The sequence below is a fragment of the Scleropages formosus genome, chromosome 6 (assembly GCF_900964775.1).
Source record: "Scleropages formosus chromosome 6, fSclFor1.1, whole genome shotgun sequence".
In the NCBI taxonomy this organism is placed as follows: domain Eukaryota; kingdom Metazoa; phylum Chordata; class Actinopteri; order Osteoglossiformes; family Osteoglossidae; genus Scleropages; species Scleropages formosus.
In genome coordinates, this window is record NC_041811.1 from 26,934,286 (window position 1) to 26,958,222 (window position 23,937).

The 23,937-nt window shown below is 43.2% G+C and overlaps 1 protein-coding gene across 1 annotated transcript in view; it reads right to left on the bottom strand.

Moving 5' to 3' along the window:
* Window positions 1–6,831: 6,831 nt before the first annotated feature.
* The window catches only part of LOC108934842 (lysosome membrane protein 2-like), a 31,581-nt gene continuing 14,475 nt past the window's right edge, over window positions 6,832–23,937 (bottom strand). Inside the window, exons 2-12 of the mRNA XM_018752999.2 lie at window positions 21,262–21,419; window positions 20,525–20,672; window positions 19,941–20,132; window positions 19,586–19,677; window positions 18,733–18,852; window positions 15,863–16,041; window positions 12,036–12,154; window positions 10,752–10,825; window positions 10,376–10,427; window positions 9,411–9,563; window positions 6,832–8,209 (exon numbers count right to left, since the gene is read on the bottom strand). Coding sequence (XP_018608515.2) covers window positions 8,075–8,209; window positions 9,411–9,563; window positions 10,376–10,427; window positions 10,752–10,825; window positions 12,036–12,154; window positions 15,863–16,041; window positions 18,733–18,852; window positions 19,586–19,677; window positions 19,941–20,132; window positions 20,525–20,672; window positions 21,262–21,419 — 1,422 coding nt within the window. The 3' untranslated portion in view covers window positions 6,832–8,074. The remainder of the gene's footprint in view (window positions 8,210–9,410; window positions 9,564–10,375; window positions 10,428–10,751; window positions 10,826–12,035; window positions 12,155–15,862; window positions 16,042–18,732; window positions 18,853–19,585; window positions 19,678–19,940; window positions 20,133–20,524; window positions 20,673–21,261; window positions 21,420–23,937) is intronic.

Below are 23,937 nucleotides of genomic sequence, written 5' to 3' on the forward strand. Positions count from 1 at the left end.
GGGTATGTACCTTACTCAAGGGTACTACAGCTGAGGTGGGATTCAAACCTGTCACCTTTAGGTCCAAATGCAGCAGTTCTAACCACTACACTGCCAAGACAAACATCCAAACTAAAGGAAACAACAAACGGACAAATAAATGAAAATTGTAATCTTTTATTCTGATGTCAATACACAGCATTTTTTTAAAAAGGCATTATATAAACATTTGCGCACATTGAATTTTGAGAACCAGGGTATTAATGTAAAATAGTGAATACAGAATATGCAAAGACTAACTCAGCAGGCACACGAAAAAAAAAAAAAAAACTGTTACAGCTTAATTTTAAAAAGCTCCAGTATATCCTGATCAGTGTTAGCAAAGTATTTTTACCAAGACCAATATGGAACCATGATCAGCCCAGGCTGAGAAATATGGAAAATTCTGATTTAATGTTTCCATGCAGGTACATGCCATGTACTTCATCTTTTAACTTCAAGATATTGTTGAAGATTTCCACATGTGCTCCTGTTCTAGTTCATCTAAAGAAATAATTTGAATTCTGTCCAAACTTAAATTAAACTGAGCGTAAATGGTTCAATTACTGTCTTGGATGGTCGAGCCCAGAGAATCTTTTTTTTCAAGCCATTTAATGAACTTTCTGACTCTTGACTGTATTTATCGAACATACTGGAGAAAAGATAAAAAACGTGCTGCACTTGCATCTCTGGGACCACAGCTGAACAGCCAAAGTTTAACATTTAATTGAACTGACTGCTACTACCCCTCCGTGAACCGCCACCTTACCGTGGTGGAGGGGTTTGAGTGCCTGAATGAGTCCAGGAGCTATGTTGTCTGGGGCTATATGCCCCTGGTAGGGTCTCCCATGGCAAACAGGTCCTGGATGACAGACGAGACAAAGCGCGGTTCAAAAACCCCTTATGAAGAAAAAATCAAGGCTTTCGTTTACCCCGCCCGGTATGGGGTCACCGGGGCCCCACCCTGGAGCCAGGCCTGGGGGGGGGGGGCTCGCATGCGAGCGCCTGGTGGCCAGGTCTATGCCCACGGGGCCTGGCCGGGCTTAGCCCGAAGCCAAGACGTGGAGCCACTCTTCGGTGGGCTCACCACCTGCCGGAGAGACCGTAAGGGGCCGGTGCATTGTGATTTGGGCGGTGGTCGGGGCCGAGTGCCTGGCCGACCCAAACCTCGGGCGCCAACTCTGGTTTTTGGGACTTGGAATGTCACCTCACTGGCGGGGAAGGAGCCTGAGCTGGTGCGGGAAGTTGAGAGATACCGTCTAGATATAGTCGGGCTCACTTCCACTCACAGCTTGGGTTCTGGAACCACTCTTCTCGACCAAGGGTGGACTCTCCACTATTCTGGTGTTGCCCAGGGTGAGAGGCGGCGGGCGGGTATGGGCTTATTAATAGCCCCCCAGTTTAGCCACCATGTGTTGGAGTCTACCCCGGTGAATGAGAGGGTCATCTCCCTGCGCCTTCGGGTCAGGGAATGGTCTCTCACTGTCGTTTGTGCTTATGCACCTAGTGGCAGTGTAGAGTACCCGGCCTTCTTGGAGTCCCTGGAGGGTGTGCTGGAAAGCGCTCCCACTGGGGACTCTGTCGTTCTACTGGGGGACTTTAACGCCCACGTGGGCAGCGACAGTGACACCTGGAGGGGCGTGATTGGGAGGAACGGCCTCCCTGATCTGAACCCGAGCGGTGAGTTGTTATTGGATTTCTGTGCTAGTCACGGTTTATCCATAACGAACACCATGTTCATGCATAAGGGTGTCCATCAGTGCACTTGGCACCAGGACACCCTAGGTCGGAGGTCAATGATCGACTTTGTAGTCGTTTCTTCTGACCTTCGGCCATATGTCTTGGACACTCGGGTGAAGAGAGGGGCTGAGCTGTCAACTGATCACCACCTGGTGGTGAGTGGGATTCGATGGCGGGGGAAAAAGCTGGACAGACCTGGCAGGCCCAAACGCATAGTGAGGGTCTGTTGGGAACGTTTGGCGGAGGCCCCTGTCAGAGAGGTCTTCAACTCCCACCTCCGACAGAGCTTCAACCAGGTCCCGAGGGAGGTGGGGGACATTGAGTCTGAATGGACTATGTTCCGCGCCTCCATTGTCGGGGCGGCGGTTCGGAGCTGCGGCCATAAGGTCTCCGGCGCCTGTCGCGGCGGCAATCCCCGAACACGGTGGTGGACACCGGAAGTAAGGGATGCCGTCAAGCTGAAGAAGGAGTTCTATCGGGCCTGGCTGGCTCATGGGACTCCTGAAGCAGCTGACAGGTACCGACGGGCCAAACGGAGCGCGGCTCTGGCAGTCGCCGCGGCAAAAACTCGGGTATGGGAGGAGTTCGGTGAGGCCATGGAGGAAGACTTTCGGTCGGCCTCAAAGAGATTCTGGCAAACCGTCCGGCGACTCAGAGGGGGGAAGCGGTGTTCCACGAACACTGTTTACAGTGGAAGTGGTGCGCTGCTGACCTCAGCTGAGGATGTTCTCGGGCGGTGGAAGGAGTACTTCGAGGATCTCCTCAATCCCTCCGACACGCCTTCCGTAGAGGAAGCTGAGGCTGGGGACTTGGAGGGGGACTCGTCCATTACCCTGGCTGAAGTTGCTGAGGTAGTCAAAAAACTCCTCGGTGGCAAGGCTCCGGGGGTGGATGAGATCTACGGGCTGTTCGTTCCCTGTATGACCGGAGCAGGAGCTTGGTTCGCATGGCCGGCAGTAAGTCAGACCTGTTCCCGGTGCATGTTGGACTCCGCCAGGGCTGCCCTTTGTCACCGATTCTGTTCATTATCTTCATGGACAGAATTTCTAGGCGCAGCCAGGGAACAGAGGGTGTCTGTTTTGGTGGCCGCGAGATCTCGTCTCTGCTTTTTGCGGACAATGTGGTTCTGTTGGCTTCATCAAGTCAAGACTTGCAGCGTGCACTGGGGAGGTTTGCAGCCGAGTGCGAAGCGGCGGGGATGAGAATCAGCACCTCCAAATCCGAGGCCATGGTTCTCAGTCGGAAAAAGGTGGATTGCCCCCTCCGGGTTAGGGGGGAGTTGCTCCCTCAAGTGGAGGAGTTTAAGTATCTCGCGGTCTTGTTCACGAGTGAGGGAAAAATGGAGCGGCAGGTTGACGGACGGATCGGTGCGGCATCCGCAGTAATGCGGTCATTGTACCGGTCTGTTGTGGTGAAGAGGGAGCTGAGTCGTAAGGCGAAGCTCTCAATTTACCGGTCGATCTACGTTCCTACCCTCACCTATGGTCATGAACTCTGGATCATGACCGAAAGAATGAGATCGCGGATACAAGCGGCAGAAATGAGTTTCCTCCGCAGAGTGGCTGGGCGCACCCTTAGGGATAGGGTGAGGAGCTCAGTCACCCGGGAGGAGCTCGGAGTAGAGCTGCTGCTCCTCCGCATCGAGAGGAGCCAGTTGAGGTGGCTCGGGCATCTGTTCCGGGCTTGTCCCACTGGAAGGAGGCCTCGGGGCAGACCCAGGACACGTTGGAGAGACTATGTCTCCCGGCTGGCCTGGGAACGCCTTGGGGTTTCCTCAGAGGAACTGGAGGAGGTGTGCGGGGAGAGGGAAGTCTGGAGGACTCTGCTCAGACTGCTGCCCCCGTGACCCGGCCCCGGATAGCGGAGGAAGATGGATGGATGGATGGATGACTGCTACTAGTGGCATAGTTGTGCCTGTAGTTTTGCTTTAAAGGGGCCGACTGTCAAACTGTCATACAAGACTACGGTATTTTTCATTCCCATTAGGGTTATTTTACAGAAGGATCAGATGTTTTTCTGGCATTTAGTATTATATCTGTCTGATTTCCTCTGAAGAGAAAGCTTTTCTCATATAAAAGCATACATAAAATGTAGCTATTATAGCTTATTAACTTCAGACTTGAGTAAACTGTAACAGATACAGTCCTGCTTGAAAGTAAGTGAACCTCTTGTGTCCCTTAGTTTTATCACAGAATTATTTCATCAGAAGCAATCTTTCTCATCTGACATAGTAGACGTGTAATGACCAATTCCATATGTTGATTTGGCGGAAATCATCCGTGTTGTAGAAAAACAGGAGTAGTGCAGGTGCAAATAAAGGGAACCCCCAAGTGGCACTGGAAAAAACAAGTAGATAAGTAGAATCAAATGTGTAAATCATAAGCATTTATTCATTTTATATGTGTATTTTAAGATTTAAGACTTAAATTTTATTAGTTTATTTTATTATTTTATACAAGAATAATTATCATCCCTATAAGGTTTACATACTATCAAGCAGGACTGTAAAAGTTTATGCCACCATCATATGGTTTTTGAAACCCACCACTGGGTTCACTTTCAGTGCAAACATATGTCTCGCCACCTGACATTTCAAAATATCTAAATTACTGAGCACAGAACACAGAAAAGGCTCCAAACAATAACTATACAAGTATAGTGATTCCCCAAGATATGCCCATTCAAATTACAAGAATCTTTATCCAAGGTGATTTACAGTGTTAGATACCCTACACTAAACAATCTTCAGTCATTCACCCATCTTTACAGCACAGTACTGTAAAACATACTCAGTACAGGCCATTTAGAGTTACCACCTCACCCGGAACATGTCTTTGGACTATGGGAGGAAACGGCTGGCATTTATATACATATTTATTCTGTATATATTGCTGCTTTACTGCTTGGTCTGTCTTTACAAGTAATTACAATATATTTTTCTAAATATGTTTGGTATTATATATTTTCTTAATTTTGTGTGAACACAAGTTTATTGTAGCATATTCCAAAAGGTTTATATAGTGGCAGGAGGGTTAGCGGTATAAAATAATATGTGGTGTCATCAGAAAAGGAATATAATACACATTCACAGTCACATACTACAGGAATTTTAGAGTTCCCAATCCGTCTGAAACATGTCTTTGGGCTGTGGGAGGAAACCCACAATTTGTAAAGCTACTAAAGAGGTGAACAAGTGCAGGCAGACATCCATACAATATTTTATGTATTTAATGAAGGGTGGCAGTCTTGTTATAAGTAATGGTAACTATGGAAATAATTGTGTCCGTTTTAATGGTATATGATGATTTTTTAGTATAAATGGGTGTCCATTGTGAAGCTCAGGAACATATACATTTTTTTACAGTTGAAAGTAATTTTAATTAAGTCTGAGTTATGAGAATTAACCGTACAAAGCGTTTCATTAGGAATTTGTTGCCTTCATGAGGAAATATAAGATTGTATTGAGCAGTATAAATGTTTCTTACAAATATTTTATAATTTTGGACACATTACTGCCTTAGTAATTAGGATTATTGGATTTTAGAATATTATGGGAAGTCTGCAGAGCAACCTCAGAGCAGCAATAAGGTGCAAAGAACATTTATATATGTTTTTAAAACATACTTAAAATCCAAAACCCATCACTGCTTGATGCTGCTGTGTTAAGAAACTTTGCCTTAGATTTACTTTCTTTGGTCAAAACAACAAAGTGAATCAACAACATGAAATGTAAAAATCAAAAGCTGGTAGCTATTAGGGAACTAACATATTTAAATCATAGGCGTGTAGAATGCCACTAAGTGAATAGTAATTTCATTAGTAATTTACTACTAGTGGCACAGTTGTGTATAATGTATTTAAAAATGTTGAACTGTAAGGCAAATTATAAGGCAAAACAAACAGAGCCCGCAGAGGCACTTTCAGGAGCAGTCAGAAACAAGATCAGTATTTCAGTGTCCATAGTATAAAATCAACTTTTCACATCAGAATACCAAAATAATATTTACAATCCACAATCATAAAAATCACAAATAATGTCAAAGAGATGGATGCGGATTACAGTGCAGGCATTTTAATAAACTGAGCAGGCAAGAGGTACATTTTGCATTGACCTTCACTTTTCGTGCAATAGCTACAAACGTTTGCCAGTAAATAGTTGTACTTGGTTTATTTCTTGTAGTCAGTAAAACAAAGGAGGTGAAAAATATAGCTAATTTATCAAGTCAAAGCAGTTAGAAAATATTGTGTTTGCTTCCAGAAAAAAAAGGGAGCATGGCTCAGGCTGTTCAAACGGTGAGCCCTACAAAATATGGCTTTCAGCAGCAGCTCCAGTGGGCAAAAATAAATGGATAAAAGCTGGATAAAATGAAACAATACAAAGCTTAAATCAAATCCCAGAAATTGCCTGATATTGTAATAGTCCATATTCACACCCAACATGCAATACCAAAAATATCGGTCACATTCAATTTCTCATATCTAGAATACTGCCAAAACCTGTAACAGTTTTTTTCCAACACTATATTTTATATTTTTGTGAATGACATTCGGTTCTTTGGGGACACATGGAGTATAAATGACACAGAGGAAACAACAATGATCAAAAAAGTTATTCTGATTCTATTCACTCTTTCTTTCACATGACAGAACAGAGGTTTAAAGAAGAATTCCAGTTATAAAAGCCAGTGGACTTGCCAAAAGTCCAGTACAATAGCGCACGGTCAATAATGGGTCCAAGCCATGATCTTGGACATGGTGCTGTTTGTTCAAAACTGAACGTTATCATTTTTATACAGCTGTATCCGTCTCATTGTGTTTACTGCATTCATAAATCATGACACCTGAATTTCCGCCAGTGGTTACCTTCAAAAACAATCCACTTAAGGAATGTAGAGTTTTCAAAGGGGGGGGTGTAGTGGCGCAGTGGGTTGGACCGGGTCCTACTCTCTGGTGGGTCTGGGGCTCGAGTCCCACTTGGGGTGCCTTGCGACGGACTGGCGTCCCGGCTTGGGTGTGTCCCCTCCCCCTCCAGCCCTTCGCCCTGTGTGGCCGGGTTAGGCTCCGGCTCCCCGTGACCCCATATGGGACAATGGTTCACACAATGTGTGTGTGTGTGTGTGTGTGTTTTCAAAGGTCAAAAATACCTTTCACACCCTCACACATAAATCACAGTGAGCATTCACACTGCACACCAACTCTCTGTAATCTTCCTTGTGAGAGTGTTTTCAGTATTACAGAATCTCTTTAGTGTATTTACTTCAATTTAAAATGGACAGTTTAAACAATGTTTGATTAGAGGCCACTTCTACAGTCCAGAAAAACCTGACACAAAAGAGAACTGCAATATTATAACCTTGTACAGTTACAAAAACAAGACGACAAAACCTATTTGCGGTATTAGTAATGACATATATATGTCATTAATAATTATTAATAACTCTTCTATATATATGCTAGTGTACTATATTCTATACTCTATATACTATAGTCCATAACTATATTTTACTGTATTTGCTATATTAACAAAGATTTGTAATCACATTGACAAAAATGGTCTATGACTCTTATTTATAGATACATTCATTAGTTATTTTTTCATTTAATTTTTTTTTTGAATGCGTCCTGTTAGCAATCAAAGACATCCCAAAAACAAGGCACGTGCGAACTGAGCATTCCTTGTCAGGGATTGGCACAAAGTGTACTGCCACTAGAGTGTTCATTTTAGGACTCGGGTTACAAGACACTCAAAGACAGCTGGAAGAAAAAATTCAGTTTTCACTTACAATTATTGCTCTGCTCAACATAAATGTTTTAATTATTTGTGATTGTCATACCACAACACATGCATGGAAGCCTGTATTTGGATCAAATCTGTGGACGACCTGTCAGTTTGTGACATAAGCCCTAACCCGTAAGGCCATCCCTGAATCATTTGTACAGGTTGATGGGATCAGTTGTGCACTGTCCATGTTGTCAGAGCCCCGACGGCTCGCTGATGATGTGCTAGAAATGCCTGTTTACAGTACAGGTTGCATCTGCTGCTGTGCCATCTTCCACATCTTGAGCCACAGGATAAAGCTCTTTGAGGCACATCGAAAGGAACCGGACAAACCTGAGAGGATCCATGACCTCACAAATAGTACAACATTTGTGAGGCCTATAGTCCTGTGGTCATGATTTGTTGAATCAACACCTCCCTCCACACCCTAAAAACAAAAATCTCTTAAATGGAAATCTCTCTCCACCCCCCACCCCACTTTAACCCCCCTGCTCCCAAAAGCTCCGCCTCACCCCAAGTCCCAGACCTACGGCACGCTCAAGACTTCTCTGATGGCAACTGGGACATCGTGATGTTTGAGCCGTTCTTTATGTTGCCATACTGACTGATCTCCGATGGGTCTTCTTGTTTGTAGCTCACTGGTGTATAGGCTGTGTCATCTTTCGTAGTTGTCTGTAGACGGGAAAAATTATGGTCGTTACATGGTCATTTAAATTCAACAAAATTTTAACATTTCTAGTGTCATTATACACTAAACACATCTGTACTTAAAATTTGCATGTGTTCGTAACATTGTTTGATTGTAACAATGAAATTTTTGAATAATTAGACTCCTGTAAAAGAAAAGTAAGTTCCTATTACAGTACACCACGGTGGTCTCCCGAAATCATACACATTCATTTACTTTCTAATGTGTCAATCAGTGATGTGAATTACACTCCTGCACTATTAGGGATTTATGGTGCTTGACATTTGCAAATGTATTTTGGGAAACGTCCATGTGTACCCTAGTTAGTGTTTCAGTTTTCTGTAAAGCACAAGTGTTACATTTGAAAGAACTGCAACAGAACTGCATCCATGCTCAGAACAGGTATAAAAAAGGAGACATAGCTAATAACCAAGGAAGCCAAAAAAGGAGGTTAATGGTTTACTGCCTGCAGCAGTAACACAATCAGGACACAGTCAGCATAATTATAATTATGGGTAATTACATCTGCAACTTAACCTTCTATGCAATGTGTGAGAGTGTGAGAGAACACACCCAGACCAAAAGGACTACCAGTCAAACACACAAATGTTTTCCAGATGCATTCTTTTGTCTTTTATTTCTTAATGCTTTGTTTTGATTTATTTTTTTTAATTTTTTTTTATTTTGCATCATGGAATCTCATGTAAAGGCTCTTCCGTGAAACCATTTTGTTCTTATTCTCACCCGTCACCCTTTCCATTTCCTTGCTTTCAGAGCCAGGTGTGTGACATGGTTTGTTTATCATTAGCTGGATATTTAAACAATATTGTTTAAACTGAAAGTATACAGAGGGAAAAGTGCGAAACACACTGAAGTTGGCAAGAAGGTTAAGGCTGGAGAAAAGCTGCAGTCAGACCAAAAAAATCTTCCCAGGTTTAAAAGAATGGCGAGATACTGAAACCCTGTTAACTACTCTAGAACGTCATAACCTCATATAATTTTTGGTGAAACAGAAGCAGCACTGCAGGTGGTGTTTATACATTTCCATGGCGTGTCTGTTTCTGCCTGCTTAGTTGTACCGGCAATAAATGTTTTTTATGCTACATTAAGCACCAGGAAACTATTTTCACAGCTGCCTTCTAATATGGTCTGCGCAAAGATTTTACTGCGATTAGGTAAACTTACCTTCTTTCTTCGGGCCCTGACCATGAGGACAATAAAGATCAGAAGCATAATGGCTCCTATGGCTATGATCAGGAGAGGGAAGTTGGACATCAGCATTGATATAAGCAGCAGTTTTCTCAACTTGGCCGCTGAAGCATTGTCAATGACCACCGTCTGAAAAGTACATCCAGAGACTACTTAAACAAACAAATAAAATGAATTCCATGGGTTATTAAGATTACCAGAATTATCATCAATCCGTGCTGTATTTCAACTGTGGCTTGGTCACAGGGGTATAAGGTTCAGCTCTCACTCCATCTGCATGTTCTCCCTGTTCTTACACTTACATTTATTCATTTAGCAGGCACTTTTGTCCAAAGCAACGTACACCTCAGCAAAAGTACAATTTATGCATTACATTAAGAGAAAAAGACATAGCTGCAGACATGAAAGTCTCAAACAAACCTAGTTTGTTCCCTACCACTTGCTGCACCGAGGTTCATCGATTGAGTAGGTGCATAAAACACAGGATAGACAGATCCCGATACCCACACCAATGTTTTTTTTTTAATAGATATTCTAAAATACACAAATAAGCAAGTACAACGCTGGCCTAGTGGCTGAATAAAGGTTGTATCAGGGGATGCTCATGAAGTTATGATGCGTGAACAATTACACCATAAATAAATGTTCTTTGTGGAGTTCCTCTGAGTACTCCTGTTTCCTTCATTTTCTATTGACACACTTTTCAGGTATGTGATTGCTTCTAAATTGCCCTTAGACTATGAATGAGTAAATATGTACATATTTTACTACACACACACACACACACACACACACACACACATTATCTGAAACCGCTTGTCCCATACTATATTTTTCACATTTCATTTTATAAGCTAAAAATGTCAGATGGATCCATGAATGACTATGAGGGAGAGGGCAAAGGGAAGTCAATGTTTAGCTGATAAAAGATAGCTTCTTACCTCATTTATAAACACAACAGGGAAAATGGTCTCATTCAAATTCTTAGTAATGCTGAGGGAAAGGAAAGAGAAGTACTGAGGTCAGGTCAGTATTAATGTATCACAAGGATGTTATATGTCAGTTATTTTAATATGAGGCTCATGCATATTAGCTCCAGTGGTATCAACTGTTTACTGATAATTTTGTATAGTAAACCATTATTCAAACTGTGTTTTTATTGCAATCTTAATTTACTCTTGTATTATACAGTATCTTGTAATAGTTCTTTAAATAGTTCTCGGAACAATTCCCTAACGTAATGTTTGTCCAAACTGCCACATGTAAATATCACTGTAAATGAGGAAAATAGCCAGGAAAAAACGTCGGTATACTCACAGAAAGGAACCGATTTTGTTCAGAATGATATTTATCTGGGCCCTTTTGCTGGCACGAACAGGGATACCAGTTTTCTGCAAATTGAATGTATGTTAAAACACATCAGTAATGTTTAAAAGTTACAGTAATACCAAGACATGACCTAAGCAACAAAACAGTAATAAATTATTACGTTATTTATTTAGCGGACGTTTTTGACCAAAGTGACCGAAGTTAGGTTTGTATTCAAAGCTATTTACAAACATTATTTATGCCGATGGGTACTGTCACTGAAATAATCCAAGGTAAGTAGCTTGCTCAAGGGTTGGAATCAAACCTGGGATTTCAAGGTGATCGCTCTAACTGCCATAAGACCTGCTACCCCATAGGACAGCTGGTATGGGAAACAAATACTTGTATATTTGAATTTGCATATGTACAAGTATCTGTCACACCCCCGGGAACAAGCAGAGCGGCAACACCTGCGACTAACTGATGAAACCCGGGATAAAAGGAGCTCCTTGTCCGCGCCACGATGCGGATTCTTGCAAACGCCCTTGCGGTTTTGCAGCCTCAGCGGCTTCGTCGTGTTCTTCGCGTCCTGCTTTGTTCTCTTGTTCCTGGTCTTTGACCCTCGCCCGTTTTCCTCGACCACCGAGTATCGCCTTGCCTGGATTGTGACGTTTGTGTCTAGAAGACCTTCGCCTGTCCCTGAGCTTAGAGTTTGTCCTCTTCAGCGACCTTTGTGGAAAGAATCAAGCCAACCCGCACTTGGGCCCTTCCACCCACCTCCTGTCTCCAGCCCGTCTGTGTGACAGTATCTATGGTATCCATCCTCTCTGACTTGTATATTCTATTCTCGACTACTCAGTCATTCTGTTGCAAGGAAACCCGTGAAACGGCAATCAAACAATATGCATATTCAAGCTAGAAGTAAATAAAAATGACTATACATCAGTGTACCATATTCCTTCAGAAGTACACAGAACTCTAAAGAGAAGACCTGTTGGGACAGCTGGCAGTGTAGTGGTTAGAGCTGCTGCCTTTGGGTGCAAAGATTGCAGGTTTGAGTCTTACCCTTGAGCAATGTAATTGCTCCAGTAAAATCACCCAGTTGTATAAATGAGTAAATAATTGTAAGTTGCTTTGGAGAAAAGTGTCTGCTAAATGAATAAATGTCATGTAGAAATATAATAATGTTCTCCTAAACACTTTACTTACTGTTTCTGAAGAAGAGCTAAATGTACATAAAAATGTAACAGGACAAGAATAGGACAATACTCAGTGTACACAAGCTCCATGTACCGGGTTAAGGTCGAGATACGTTTGATGGTCTTCTTGGTTTGGAGACATCCCATCAACGCCCTCCGCATACTTCTTGTCCGCCAAATAAAAATGAGGAAAGGAAATAACAACAGGGGCATCTGCAGTGTGAAAGGTGAGGGGAAGGGGTGGACAAGAAGTCTAAGTGAGACACAGATCAGTCAATAAATCCCACATAAACTGAAAGAAACTGCGGGATCTGTTTTCTTCCAGACGCATCTGTGAATAACTTATGAGATGTGTCGCAAATGTGGTGCTCCTTCCAGGGAGTACCCTGCCTCTTCCTTTTGGAACAAGCTCTGAATCACCTCAACCCTGCCATTGACAGGGGATGGATGATGGATGGATATAACAGAAATACCAAATAAAAAGGATAAATAAATTACAATAAAAATAAGAAATAAACAAGTAATAAAATATGGAAAAAAGAAAAAAGAATAAATAATAAGAAATAATAAAAAAATAAGAAATTCTCCTTCCCTTATACATGTGTGTACATAACCCACCCATGAAAAAAAAATACATTAGATTCTTTTCCCAGTACTTCCCATCAGGGCTGTGTCTTGCTGTATGCGGTATAAATGGTTGCTTAGGGCCCCAGAGCCACCGAGGGCCCCATTAATTCCCTCTTGCATAGTCAGGGAAAAGCTGAGCTCAGTGCAAGGCTCGGGCAGTCACAGCAGGCATCCCTGTGGTCTGACAAGAAGCGAGATTGGGCGGCATGGTGGCACAGTGAATAGCGCTGCTGTCGCACAGTGCCTGGGTGGTGAGAGAGGACGTGGGTTTGATCCCTACTCAGTCTGTGTGGAGTTGTATGTTCTCCCCATTTCTGCATGGGTTTCCTCTGGGTGCTCTGGTTTCCTCCCACAGTCCAAAGATGCTGTACAGGTTCCCCCATAGTGTGTGAGTGACAGAGAGAGAGAGAGAGTGTGTTCCACTGATGTATGGATGAGTGACCCAGTGTAAGTAGTGTATCTAGCAGTGTAAGTCACCACGGTGAATAAGGTGTGTGGGCTGATAACACTACATAGAGTTCATTGGAAGTCACTTTGGAGAAAAGTGTCTGCTAAGTGAATAAATGTAAGATTGACACTCAAAGACAGCAAAGTTAGAGATGCCAGATGTGCGATAGAAAAGTGATAATGAAGTGCACTGTGTTGGGCAGAAAACAGAATATGGAAAAAGACAGAAGAGGAAAACCCAACACATAATACAGGTATGAAATTTGTCATTTTTTTGTATTTTACCTTTAATTCTGCCCCAATGTTGGGAATAAAAGTATATTTGGCTGTATTAAAAGGTGGAATATGAGTAACCTACAAAGCTTGCCCTCAGACAACATGACTGCATTGGAGCTTCTACCTTCCATCCAAGAAAAGCAGTTGAAGGAACTCTACCCAAATGTCTGGACTGCACTCAATGTGCTTGCACACTATCCATAACTGTGGCTACTGCAGAGATGAGCTCTTCCAAGCTGAAGCTCCTTAAAACCTGTTTCAGGTCTACAGCGGGGTGGGAATGTCTCAGCGGTAGCGTTGTGTCACTCAGGATGTTAATAGAAAAATATCGCAGGATGACATCACCGATGACTCTGCATCGAAAAAATCCAAGAAGCAGAAATTCTGCAAAGCATTCTGCACATACCCCCAAACAAACACACACAAATGTTCACTATATTCAGCTGTTCAGTTCTTCAACTATTTATTTTAGTGAATTTATTTAAAAATTTGAAAATGGAAGTATATCTATAGGATAGTTGCTTAGGGTCTCCAAAGGTTCGGAAACGGGCTTCGTCTCATTCATTTGCTTTCCTGGGGCCAATATGAATACAGTGCAACCTCAAAGGTGCAGCCCATGCTCCTTAAAAATGTGTGAGTCAGGACTCAAGTTATGCTTCATCAAACACATGGGGGGTCAAACACATGCTGAGACCGTAATCCTCGAATACAAATTCCTACTGCGGCACTGATCTCGCTTAAAGCTACTTTTGTTCTTACACCACTTGTTGACCTATGCATGCATTTCTTCCATTAAAACAATAAACAATGCATTGCTCTATTAACCAGAACTTGTACTGGACTATCTACTAGGAAGGAAAGTTGCTTTATGCGATACCAATATTAACAAGGAATGATCCTAGGGGAGACTTTCATAAACACTTCCCTGTAAACCGAGAAAGCATACCTGATAAATCAAACCATGAGTTAAACCATTATGTAATTTTATCAGATCCCATCACTAAAACTTAAGTATGTCTTGTTTATCCTTATGGTGGCACGACGAGTAGCTGTCTCCCAGCGCGTGGGTGGTGCGAGAGGACATGGGTTCGATCCCCACTCAGTCTGTGTGCAGTTTGCACGTTCCCCCATGTCTGCGTGGCTTTTCTCCAGGTGCTCTGGTTTCCACCCACACTCGACAGACATCCTCTTCAGTTCACCCATAGTGTGTAAGTGATAGAGAGGAGTGTGTTCCACTGATGTATGGATGAGTGTAAGTAGTGTATCTAGCAGTGTAAGTCAGTGCGGTGAATAAGGTGTGTGGGCTCATAACACTACATAGAGTTCATCGGAAGTCGCTTTGGAGAAAAGCATCCGCTAAATAAATAATTGTAAATGTAATGTGTTTCAAGACGAAGTCTCTCCATATAGGTGATAACGAACAGGAGGTTACAGTGCTTGATCCTGTTTTCCGACCTTGAGAACGAAACAGAACATCTCTGTATGAATATTTCAGAAATTGTGAGGACACAGCAAAACTAAAGTGATAACTAGGACTTGGGAGAGCGGTATGGACTAAAGTATAAGCTTCTACAAAATTACACTTCCTCTACAACTTTGCTTAGTCTGCGTGGCATTTTCAAAGCCTTGTTGGCTGCCATTCTGCCCATTCATTGTGCGATGAACTAAAAATTACTCTAAGCTGCTCTGTGTCCGCATGACCAGATTGTGATACACTTTATCAGGTCAAGATTTTGCATACTCTCAATCTTACCCAGTCATTGACGGGGCTGTCAGCAATAAACAAAGGGAACTGCAGTAGACCAAACACACAATTTGTCATGTTTTGGGACTCTCATCTGGAAGAATGTTGTCATCAATGTTGTTCATCAAGGAGATCAATGTTGTTCTTCAAGAAGATTCTGTTCTAAGGAGCCTGCAACATTTTAGAACACCTGTCTTTCGTGTGCCTTTTATTAGAAGTCAACGGAAGGCAAAAATTGTCCATTCCATCTCTACACACACAGGCTGAAACCACTTGTCCCACGTGGGGTCAGTGCAAGCCGAAGCCTAACCCAGCAACGCAGGGTGCAAGGCTAGAGGGGGAGGGGGACATACCCAGGACGGGGCGCCAGTCCATCACAAGGCACCCAACACAGCCAAGCCTTCGCTCCGTCACCACGCCACTGCACCCGTTACAGCTACCCGTAGCTTTTTTAAGGAAGTGACCTGGAAAATGAGCGCTCCTTTGCGCACGCACGCTGGCGTGCATGTTACTGCAGCAACCGTGATCAACCATTAAACCGTTACTGAAAATCGCTGCCATAAATTATCACACGTTCTGCTGTGTATGCCGTGAGGCCGCAGGGACCTGGAACGTTGTGGGCCAGGTGCTTGGAGTCAGGTGACATGGTTTACTGCACTGGGTCAGGCTCAGTCAGGTGGCTGGGGAAAGGAGGCTCAATCACATGAATTTGGAAAACTGGGGGGGGGGGGGGGGGGCACAAGCCCTTTCCCATGCACACGACGCTGCCAAGGACACGGTGGGCGGATCTTTATGGACCATGGAGATGCAGAAGCCAGCTTGCTCACCTTTCCGGCAGACGCTGACCTTGATCACGCCTGTGCCCAAACAATTCCCAGCAGGCACACAGAACCCAGCGTTTGCAGGATTTTCCTCGGGACTGGCCAGGACATCCCGTGGGGGGGCAAAGCGGTATGCAGGGATTCCTTTAACTTCCACATCCTTCACAAATGACACATGGATGGACCTGAATGCAAAAACAGGGAGTCTCTTCTTTAAAACTGAATTGGTGGTACCATCATGAAGTTTCCCTCGGCTTCCTCCAGATTACAAATCTGGGTTGGTAACAACTACTTATATTACATACTTCTTCTATATTGCAGTCAAGAAATGAGAAGACAATCGCTCTCCTTTCACAACAACAACAGTTAAATGAAAGTAGCGCTGCTGTCTCACAACACCTGGGTGGTGTGAGAAGACATGGGTTCGATCCCCACTCAGTCTGTGTGGAGTTTGCATGTTCTCCTCATGTCTGCGTGGGTTTCCTCCGGGCGCTCTGGTTTCCTCCCACAGTCCGAAGACATGCTGTTCAGGTTTCCCCCATAGTGTGTGAGTGACAGAGAGAGAGAGAGAGTGTGTGTTCCACTGATGTATGGATGAGTGACCCATTGTAAGTAGTGTATCTAGCAGTGTAAGTCACCACGGTGAATAAGGTGTGTGGGCTGGTAACACTACATAGAGTTCATTGGAAGTTGCTTTGGAGAAAAGTGTCTTCTAAATAAGTAAATGTAATATGCAGACATCTGTGTCAAAACCACTGATGAATAGACCAGACACTGCAGGAAACACTGAAAATTCAGCCTGTGATTAAATATCCTCCACCACAACAACAACGGGTATTAAGGAAGAGATGTGTTTACCTGATTTGTAACATAAATGACTTTATTGCCTTGTTACCATCAGACTAGGTTATTTTCAGGTCTAAGCGTCAATACCCTTGGTGGATTGCTCTCCACAGCTGGTACAATCATTAAGAAATAGGAAACGGTAGAATGCTTTCTAACAATTTCTTTTTAAAACAATGGTTAAGTAAGTTAAGGCTTTTGAAAACAATCGTAGATAAACAGCCAGGTTTCAAACCGTGTAAATGGACTTAACAGGAGATTCTTTCCATTTGGATGTAAAGGATAGGAAGTTCAAGGTTCTGGGTCAAGGTTGACTCTCGAAATAGACCCACAGGATCAACACATTACAACGCCTATTGTAGGTGAAAAGTCAGAACCAAATAAAAAACAGAGTAGGTTTGTAAACATGTTACACCACATTCACAGCTAAGTTCAGGTTTTTCAGACATTTCCAGCAGTATAGAGCCCGTGAATGACCACAACAGAATAGTCATAGTCAGAACTTTTCAGCTACGAATCTCCCAGAATAAATCTAGCCTTGCATTGTGCGCCTGACCAAGTTAAAGTGACATGAAACCAAGTAGTTGTGTAAAGAGATCAGCATAATATCTTTATGTCTAAAAGAAATACACATAAGATCCAATTTGTCATCATGCACATGAAATGAACCAGGACACCATGTCATCATGTACTTACATACACATCATCTGAACCGTTTGTCCCATACGGGGTCGTGGGGAGCCGGAGCCCAACCCGAAAACCCAGGGCATAAGGGACACACCCAGGCCGGGACGCCAGTCTGTCACAAGGCACCCCAAGCGGGACTCGAACCCCAGACCCACTAGAGAGCAGGACCCAATCCAACCCACTGCGCCACCGCACCCCAAGTACCCCATTGTGTACTTACAGTACCATCCAAACTAAGACTAACAGTAACTGCACGGTGACAGAAATATTTCGGAGAAAAAAAAATCTGTTAAATACTTTTCACAGAGAACACATATGACAAAATGCTGTTCACATTTGAATATCACAGTATACCCAGAATTTTATCCTTTCCAAGGAGAGGATCTGTTGTCTTAGAGCTACTTAAGCATGAAAAAAAATCCATAATTATAAGAACATTTTCTAGCATTTATTTAAAAATTAAAGTGCTTACTACCAGCTGTCACTTATTAATAAATACAGACGGGTTGGTGCTCAGAATAATCACATCCATGACAACCTAACCTAATATATCTTGTCCTGGTTTGCCAGGTATGCTTTGTCACATGATATGCCACCAGCTTGGAAAGTGACCAGGTGTAGGGCAGCAAAGAGTGCACTTTCAGATTTAATTTTCAACATAAAACAAGGCTTCTCTATCTGCACCTCCCTCAGCATCCAGGAGCAAAACTATTTGACAATTTCAATGAATTCTGGAATATCTAGTCACCCTTTCTTACCCAGTGCTATATGACCACCCCACCTAAATAATGTAACCTCTAGCTAATGTATTGCATCATGTATCAATATGTATTTCCAATTCCCTGATAAATGCTACCTGTGCCCATGTTGCTACGTTTTATACTTGCACTGTTCTGTCATTAATCATTAAAAAACCAGCTGAGCAGCAACATAAACCTAATCAACAAAAGTCATACCTAATACCAGTGGCACAGCGAACAGGGCTGCTGTCTCACAGCACCCGGGTGGCCCGTGTCTGCGTGAGTTTCCTCCGGGTGCTCTGGTTTCCGCCCACAGTCCAAAGCTATGCTGTCCAGGTTCACCCATAGTGTGTGAGTGACAGAGAGAGTGCGTTCCCCTGATGTATGGATGAGTGACCCAGTGTAAGTAGTGTATCTAGCAGTGTAAGTTACACTAGTCAATAACATGTGTGGGCTGGTAACTCTAGATAGAGTTCACTGGAAGTCTCTTTGGAGAATAGCGTCGGCTAAATATGTAAATGAAATGTAAGCACTAACAGTGTCATCAACACTCAAGAAGAGCAGACATTATTCACCCCATTAAGGGTGTAGGACAAAGCGGCCCACCTGCAGAGATCTGAGGAGAAGATATAAAGCCGTTCATCCCTCTTCAGGAGTGGGTGGAACGTGCTGCCGTCGGTGCCGTTGATCATGTTACTCTGATTGGAGGTCCACCATTTCAGCTCGCTGCAAAGGGTGAAACACATCCGATGAGATTTTATTCTAAAAAAGTCTTGCATTCCCCTTGCTTATAGCCAGTTATCAACTCTGAAACAACCCCAACCCTGCTGAAAATAAACAGCGATCACTTTAACATACTAAAAGCAGGAGTATCCGAGGACGGCGAAAAGTGGACAAAGAAAGGAAATATAGCCTGGAACGTGCTTTAAACCAGTGCGATTCCAAAAAAACAGCATCAACAAGCCCAAAATGTGTAGCTGTACAACAGTTGATCCAACACAAGCTTCTGTTCCAAACCTTTGCAAACTATTAGCTGCACTTAGTTAAGTGTATTCACTAATTGCATTGTACCTCTTGCATGAGTAGCAATGAATGTTTGTCAAAGTGTCAATCATTGCGGGCCAAGCCTGGGTTCCTCCAACCCACTGAACTCCTCAATGGCCTCTGACCAACTGTATCACAAGGCGGAATAACAAATAGGTTCGTCATGAGGATGTTTCCACCCATGAGTTCCATGCCCTGGGCTGAGATACAGTGGCGTGAGCAAAATGAGGGCAGAGGGCGGCACACGCTGTGTCTTTCTTGTAACACTCAAGGGTTCCCTTGCTTTTACCATGATTCAGTAGAGCGGGAATGAATGCATGGCCTTAGTTCTGGAACTCGGGACAACGCGTCTTTGCCTCCCGGCTTACCGCGTTCTGTGCGCTACGATCGAGAGATTCCGATCCGCTCTCCTCACCTTTTACCATTCCACGAAAATATTTTGGTGTAGTCCATGTAGTCCTTCTCCCCCGTGTGCAAAACGAAGTGATCATCCAAGCTACCATTTTTCTGCAACACGAAAACACGTCTAAGGCATCAGGTACAGCTCTTTCCCAGCGGCATCCTAATCTTTCTGACTTTATTACGTTCTGCGAGTTGCACATCTCTTCTGAGTCGCCTGTCACTTTGTCTGCCAAACAGGTAAATATAAATATCTTATGAAATGCTTTCCAAGTATCCGCTCATATCTGCACTGAAATAATCCCCAGCACCACCACATCACGATGAGTTATTATTAGACAACTACCACACATTTCCATGAAGGCGCTTACCATGTACATGAGGCCAAAGTACTCCTCGATCTCGGGCTTCATTTTGTGAATCTTGCTCAGCAGTGGGTCTTTGAAGCCCCACAGTATCTCGTGAACAGGGCGCGTCATGAAAATACCCGCTTTAGTGGTCCTCATCATGCCAGAAACCAAAGTGGACATCCAAAAGCTGTCCTTCACCTTATTCATCACAGCCTGGAGTCAAAGGAGGGAGAAAATGGAATGCTGACCCATATGTTTAGGATCTCTCTGTATTTTCACAATGATTCCATACCTCTGACCTAATCTCTATAGGCTGCAAATGCTCAAAATAAATAGTGCCAGCTAAGAGGTCTTTAAAATACCGAGCATGATGGGGGAAAGAAGCCTGTATACTTTGTCTCCTAAGAATGTGTAGCCTACTCCAAATAACAAGTGATTGGGTAATGCAATTGCTCCATAGTGAGGTTTGTAGAGTCAAAGTCAACTTACTAGGACCTAGTTCGTATTTTAATGCCTAACAGCACCAAAAGGTACGAGCTCAACTTCTCTTTGCATTTCAAATGGAAAACGGTCATGTGTCTTACAGTGAAGGTGACAGGACTCACCACTGCGGGTATGTTGACAGTCGTCACAACGTCAACCTCAGGGTCTCCAACCGACAGATCGGGACGAAACACAAAAGTCTTTGGACTGAACGCGGAGACCATTGACCCGTTCTCCATAAAAGTCACATTCTCCCTTGGCCTATATTCCCTGGAAGAAGGAAAACAGGAAATATTTAATCTGGCCTTTATCACCACTGTCAAGGGTTTTCACTGCAGCAGAGATTCACCACAGCTGCATTCACTTTTTTGAAAAATGGTGAAAGGACAGGCAAAGCTAAATCTTTTAACCAGCTACAAGCCATTTGCATACATTTATTCATTTTGCTGATGCTTTTCTCAAAAGCAACTTATAATGTGAAGGTCATAATTATCAACCCATTTAGGTTAGTTTACAGGAGCAATTCAGAGTAAGTATCTTGCTCAAGGCTACTAGAGCCAAAGGTGGGGATTAAACCAGCCACCTTTGGGTCCAAAGGCAGTAGCTCTAACCACTACACTACCAGCTGTCCTACTTTTCCAAACTTTGATGAAACTTCCTCCCTTTTACATTATATCATCTCTGATGTCATACGTTAGAGATCTGAACGGCAGGTGTCAACCCTGCTCGGCACACTCCTTTACACTTCTGCTTCTGCACTTGTGTTTCAGGTGCTACTTCACTCGTTCGACGGTACATTTTCCATTCGGCTCGATTAGTTTGAAGTTCAGCCCAGCCACAGCCACGCTACCTGCCCTACCTGTAGGTGTACGGTCCAACCTGAGTGACCACAGCCTTCTTCCCAGCCATAAACTCATCTGGATTGCTGACATTGAAGAAGAAGTATTGCATGTAGACTGGAGGTGGGGGGTTCTTCCAGGTGTCAAACACCCGACTCCCCTCTGTCAAAGTTATCTCCTGTGGGAAAGGGCAGCGAGAAGCGACACAAAATTAACACGTCGTGCACTTTTAATTCAAGGACAAGAAAGTAACCATTCGTTCCCAAAGCACTTCGAAGCTTCTCTGTGATTCGCATTAACCTTTAATATTTATCTCCAAGGCAACAGAGGCATGGATGCTGTAAGTAACCTAATGCCTGAAAACATCTAAATACAAAGTATATTTTTCTGTGTAGCACTGATAAGAACTGTGAAAACACAGAGCGGCGCACTGCCTATAACAAAATGTGGCTGCAGACATAATATGTTGCTGGTAACAGTAATATTTACGTGGCGCATCCTTTTGTTGAAATGAACCGGCAAAAAAAAGAGACTTTACAAAATTCAACTGTAATTCCTCTGTGAAGGAGAGACATTTCTCTCCTGTTCACCGAGATTTAGTAGAACTCTGTTTTACAACAAAGGCTATTCCAAGCGATCATTACCCTCTCAGTAAACGTGAAACATTTCCATCAAGCTTTACAAAACAATACACTTATATCAATTTTAAAATCAAACAGAATGCTTTAAAAACAGATAAACCTTAAACCAATGCTTAAACTACTGTGTTAATCCATCCATCCATCCATCCATCCATCCATCCATGCAGCCAGCCAGTTACAACAATTGCTGCTTGTCTTGAGCGGGGTTGCAGTGAATTGGATCCTATCCCAGAAGCACTGGGCACAAGACTGAGATGAGTACACCCTGAACCAGTCCAATACAGGGTAGCCACACACACACACACAAACACACACTCACCCATTCACACACTACAGGCAATTTAGAATCACCACTCTACTCGAATTTCATGTCTTTGGATTGTGGGAGGAAACCAGAGCACCCAGAGGAAACCCATGCAAAGATGGGGAGAACATGCAAACTCCACACAGACAGACCGGGGATCGAATCCATGTCCCCTCGCCCCACCCTGGGGCTGGGAGGCTGTGAGTGCTGCAAGTGCTTACTGTACTTATGTGTTTAATTATACCTGTAATAAAATAAAAAACGAAGGTTCTAGCAATATCTCAGAATGACATACGAAAAAGATGTAAAAATACAAAACCTGACATTATTCCAAATCCTAAAATAATGTCTCAGAAACTGTAAAGACCACAGAAGTGGAACAGCACCTATACATTTCTGTGAAGGAGACCACCACATGCATGAGCCCAATATACACAGGCTTAATAACAGAAACCCCAAATGACAAACTCTCTTGTTTACAAATGCATGTTGAGCATGTGACTGTAGAAAGGTCAGCCGGCAAAGCACAAGCAAGCCTACACCCACTGCAGGATATCTCATTGTCATTAAACCAGTCCGGCCTTTGTGGTGCGAGGGCATCACCGTTTCCTTTTTTGACAAAAATCACTGCAAACACTTCCCCTCAATGAAGATACCGTGCAATGTGATAATGAGTCCTCAAAGCATATAAAGTGAGTGGTTGGAACCTTTACCCCTGAGGTCAAAAGTGTGAAACTAATTATTTTTAATTGAACAAAAGATATTTATTATTAATTTTTTAGATGTCATCTTTGTCCATGGTAGAATAGAATATACACTGCCTGGCCAAAAAAAAAGTCACCGCCTGGATTTAACTAAGCAAATAGGTAAGGGCTTTCCATTGGATAATTACCGCAGTGATTAATATGTTTCAGCTGGCAAACAAGTTATTTAACCCTAAATGAGGGGGTGGGTAGCTTTTCCTTTCTTAAACAACTATGTTGGAAGACATATCCTGTGGTTATGAAAAAGCTGTTATGCTGTTTCAGAAAAGTCAAATTATTGGCCTGCATTGAGCAAGGAAAATGACTAAAGAGAAACTACTAAAATTGGGTTAAGAACTGTCCAACACGTTATTAAAACCTAGAAGTACAGTGGTGAACCATCATCTTCGAGGAAGAAATGTGGCTAGAAAAAAAATCTTGAATGATCGGAGATCAGTTAAATGTTTAAAAAAAAAAAAAAAAACAGCAGAACTCATGGCTATGTTTAATAGCGAAAGTAAGAGCATTTCCACATGCACAAGGTGAAGAGAATGCAAGGGATGGGAACTAAACAGCTGTGTAGCCTTAAGAAAACCACTTATCAGTGAGGCTAATCAGGGGAAAAAGAGTTCAGTTTGCTAAGGAGCATAAAGATTGGACTCTGGAGCAATGGGAAAAGGTCATGTAGTCTGATGAGTCCAGATTTACCCTGTTGCAGAGTGATGGGTGCATCAGGGTAAGAAGAGAGGCGGATGAAGTGATGCACCCATCATGCCTAGTGCCTACCGTACAAGCCTGTGGGGGCAGTGTTATGATGTGGGGTTGCTTCAGTTGGTCAGGTCTAGGTTCATCAACGTTATGTGCCCAAAAAATTAGGTCACCACTTACACTGGGTCATTCATCCATACATCAGTGGAACACACACTGTCTCTCTCACTCACACACTATGGGTGAACCTGAATAGCATGTCTTTGGCCTGTGGGAGGAAACCAGAGCACATGGAGGAAA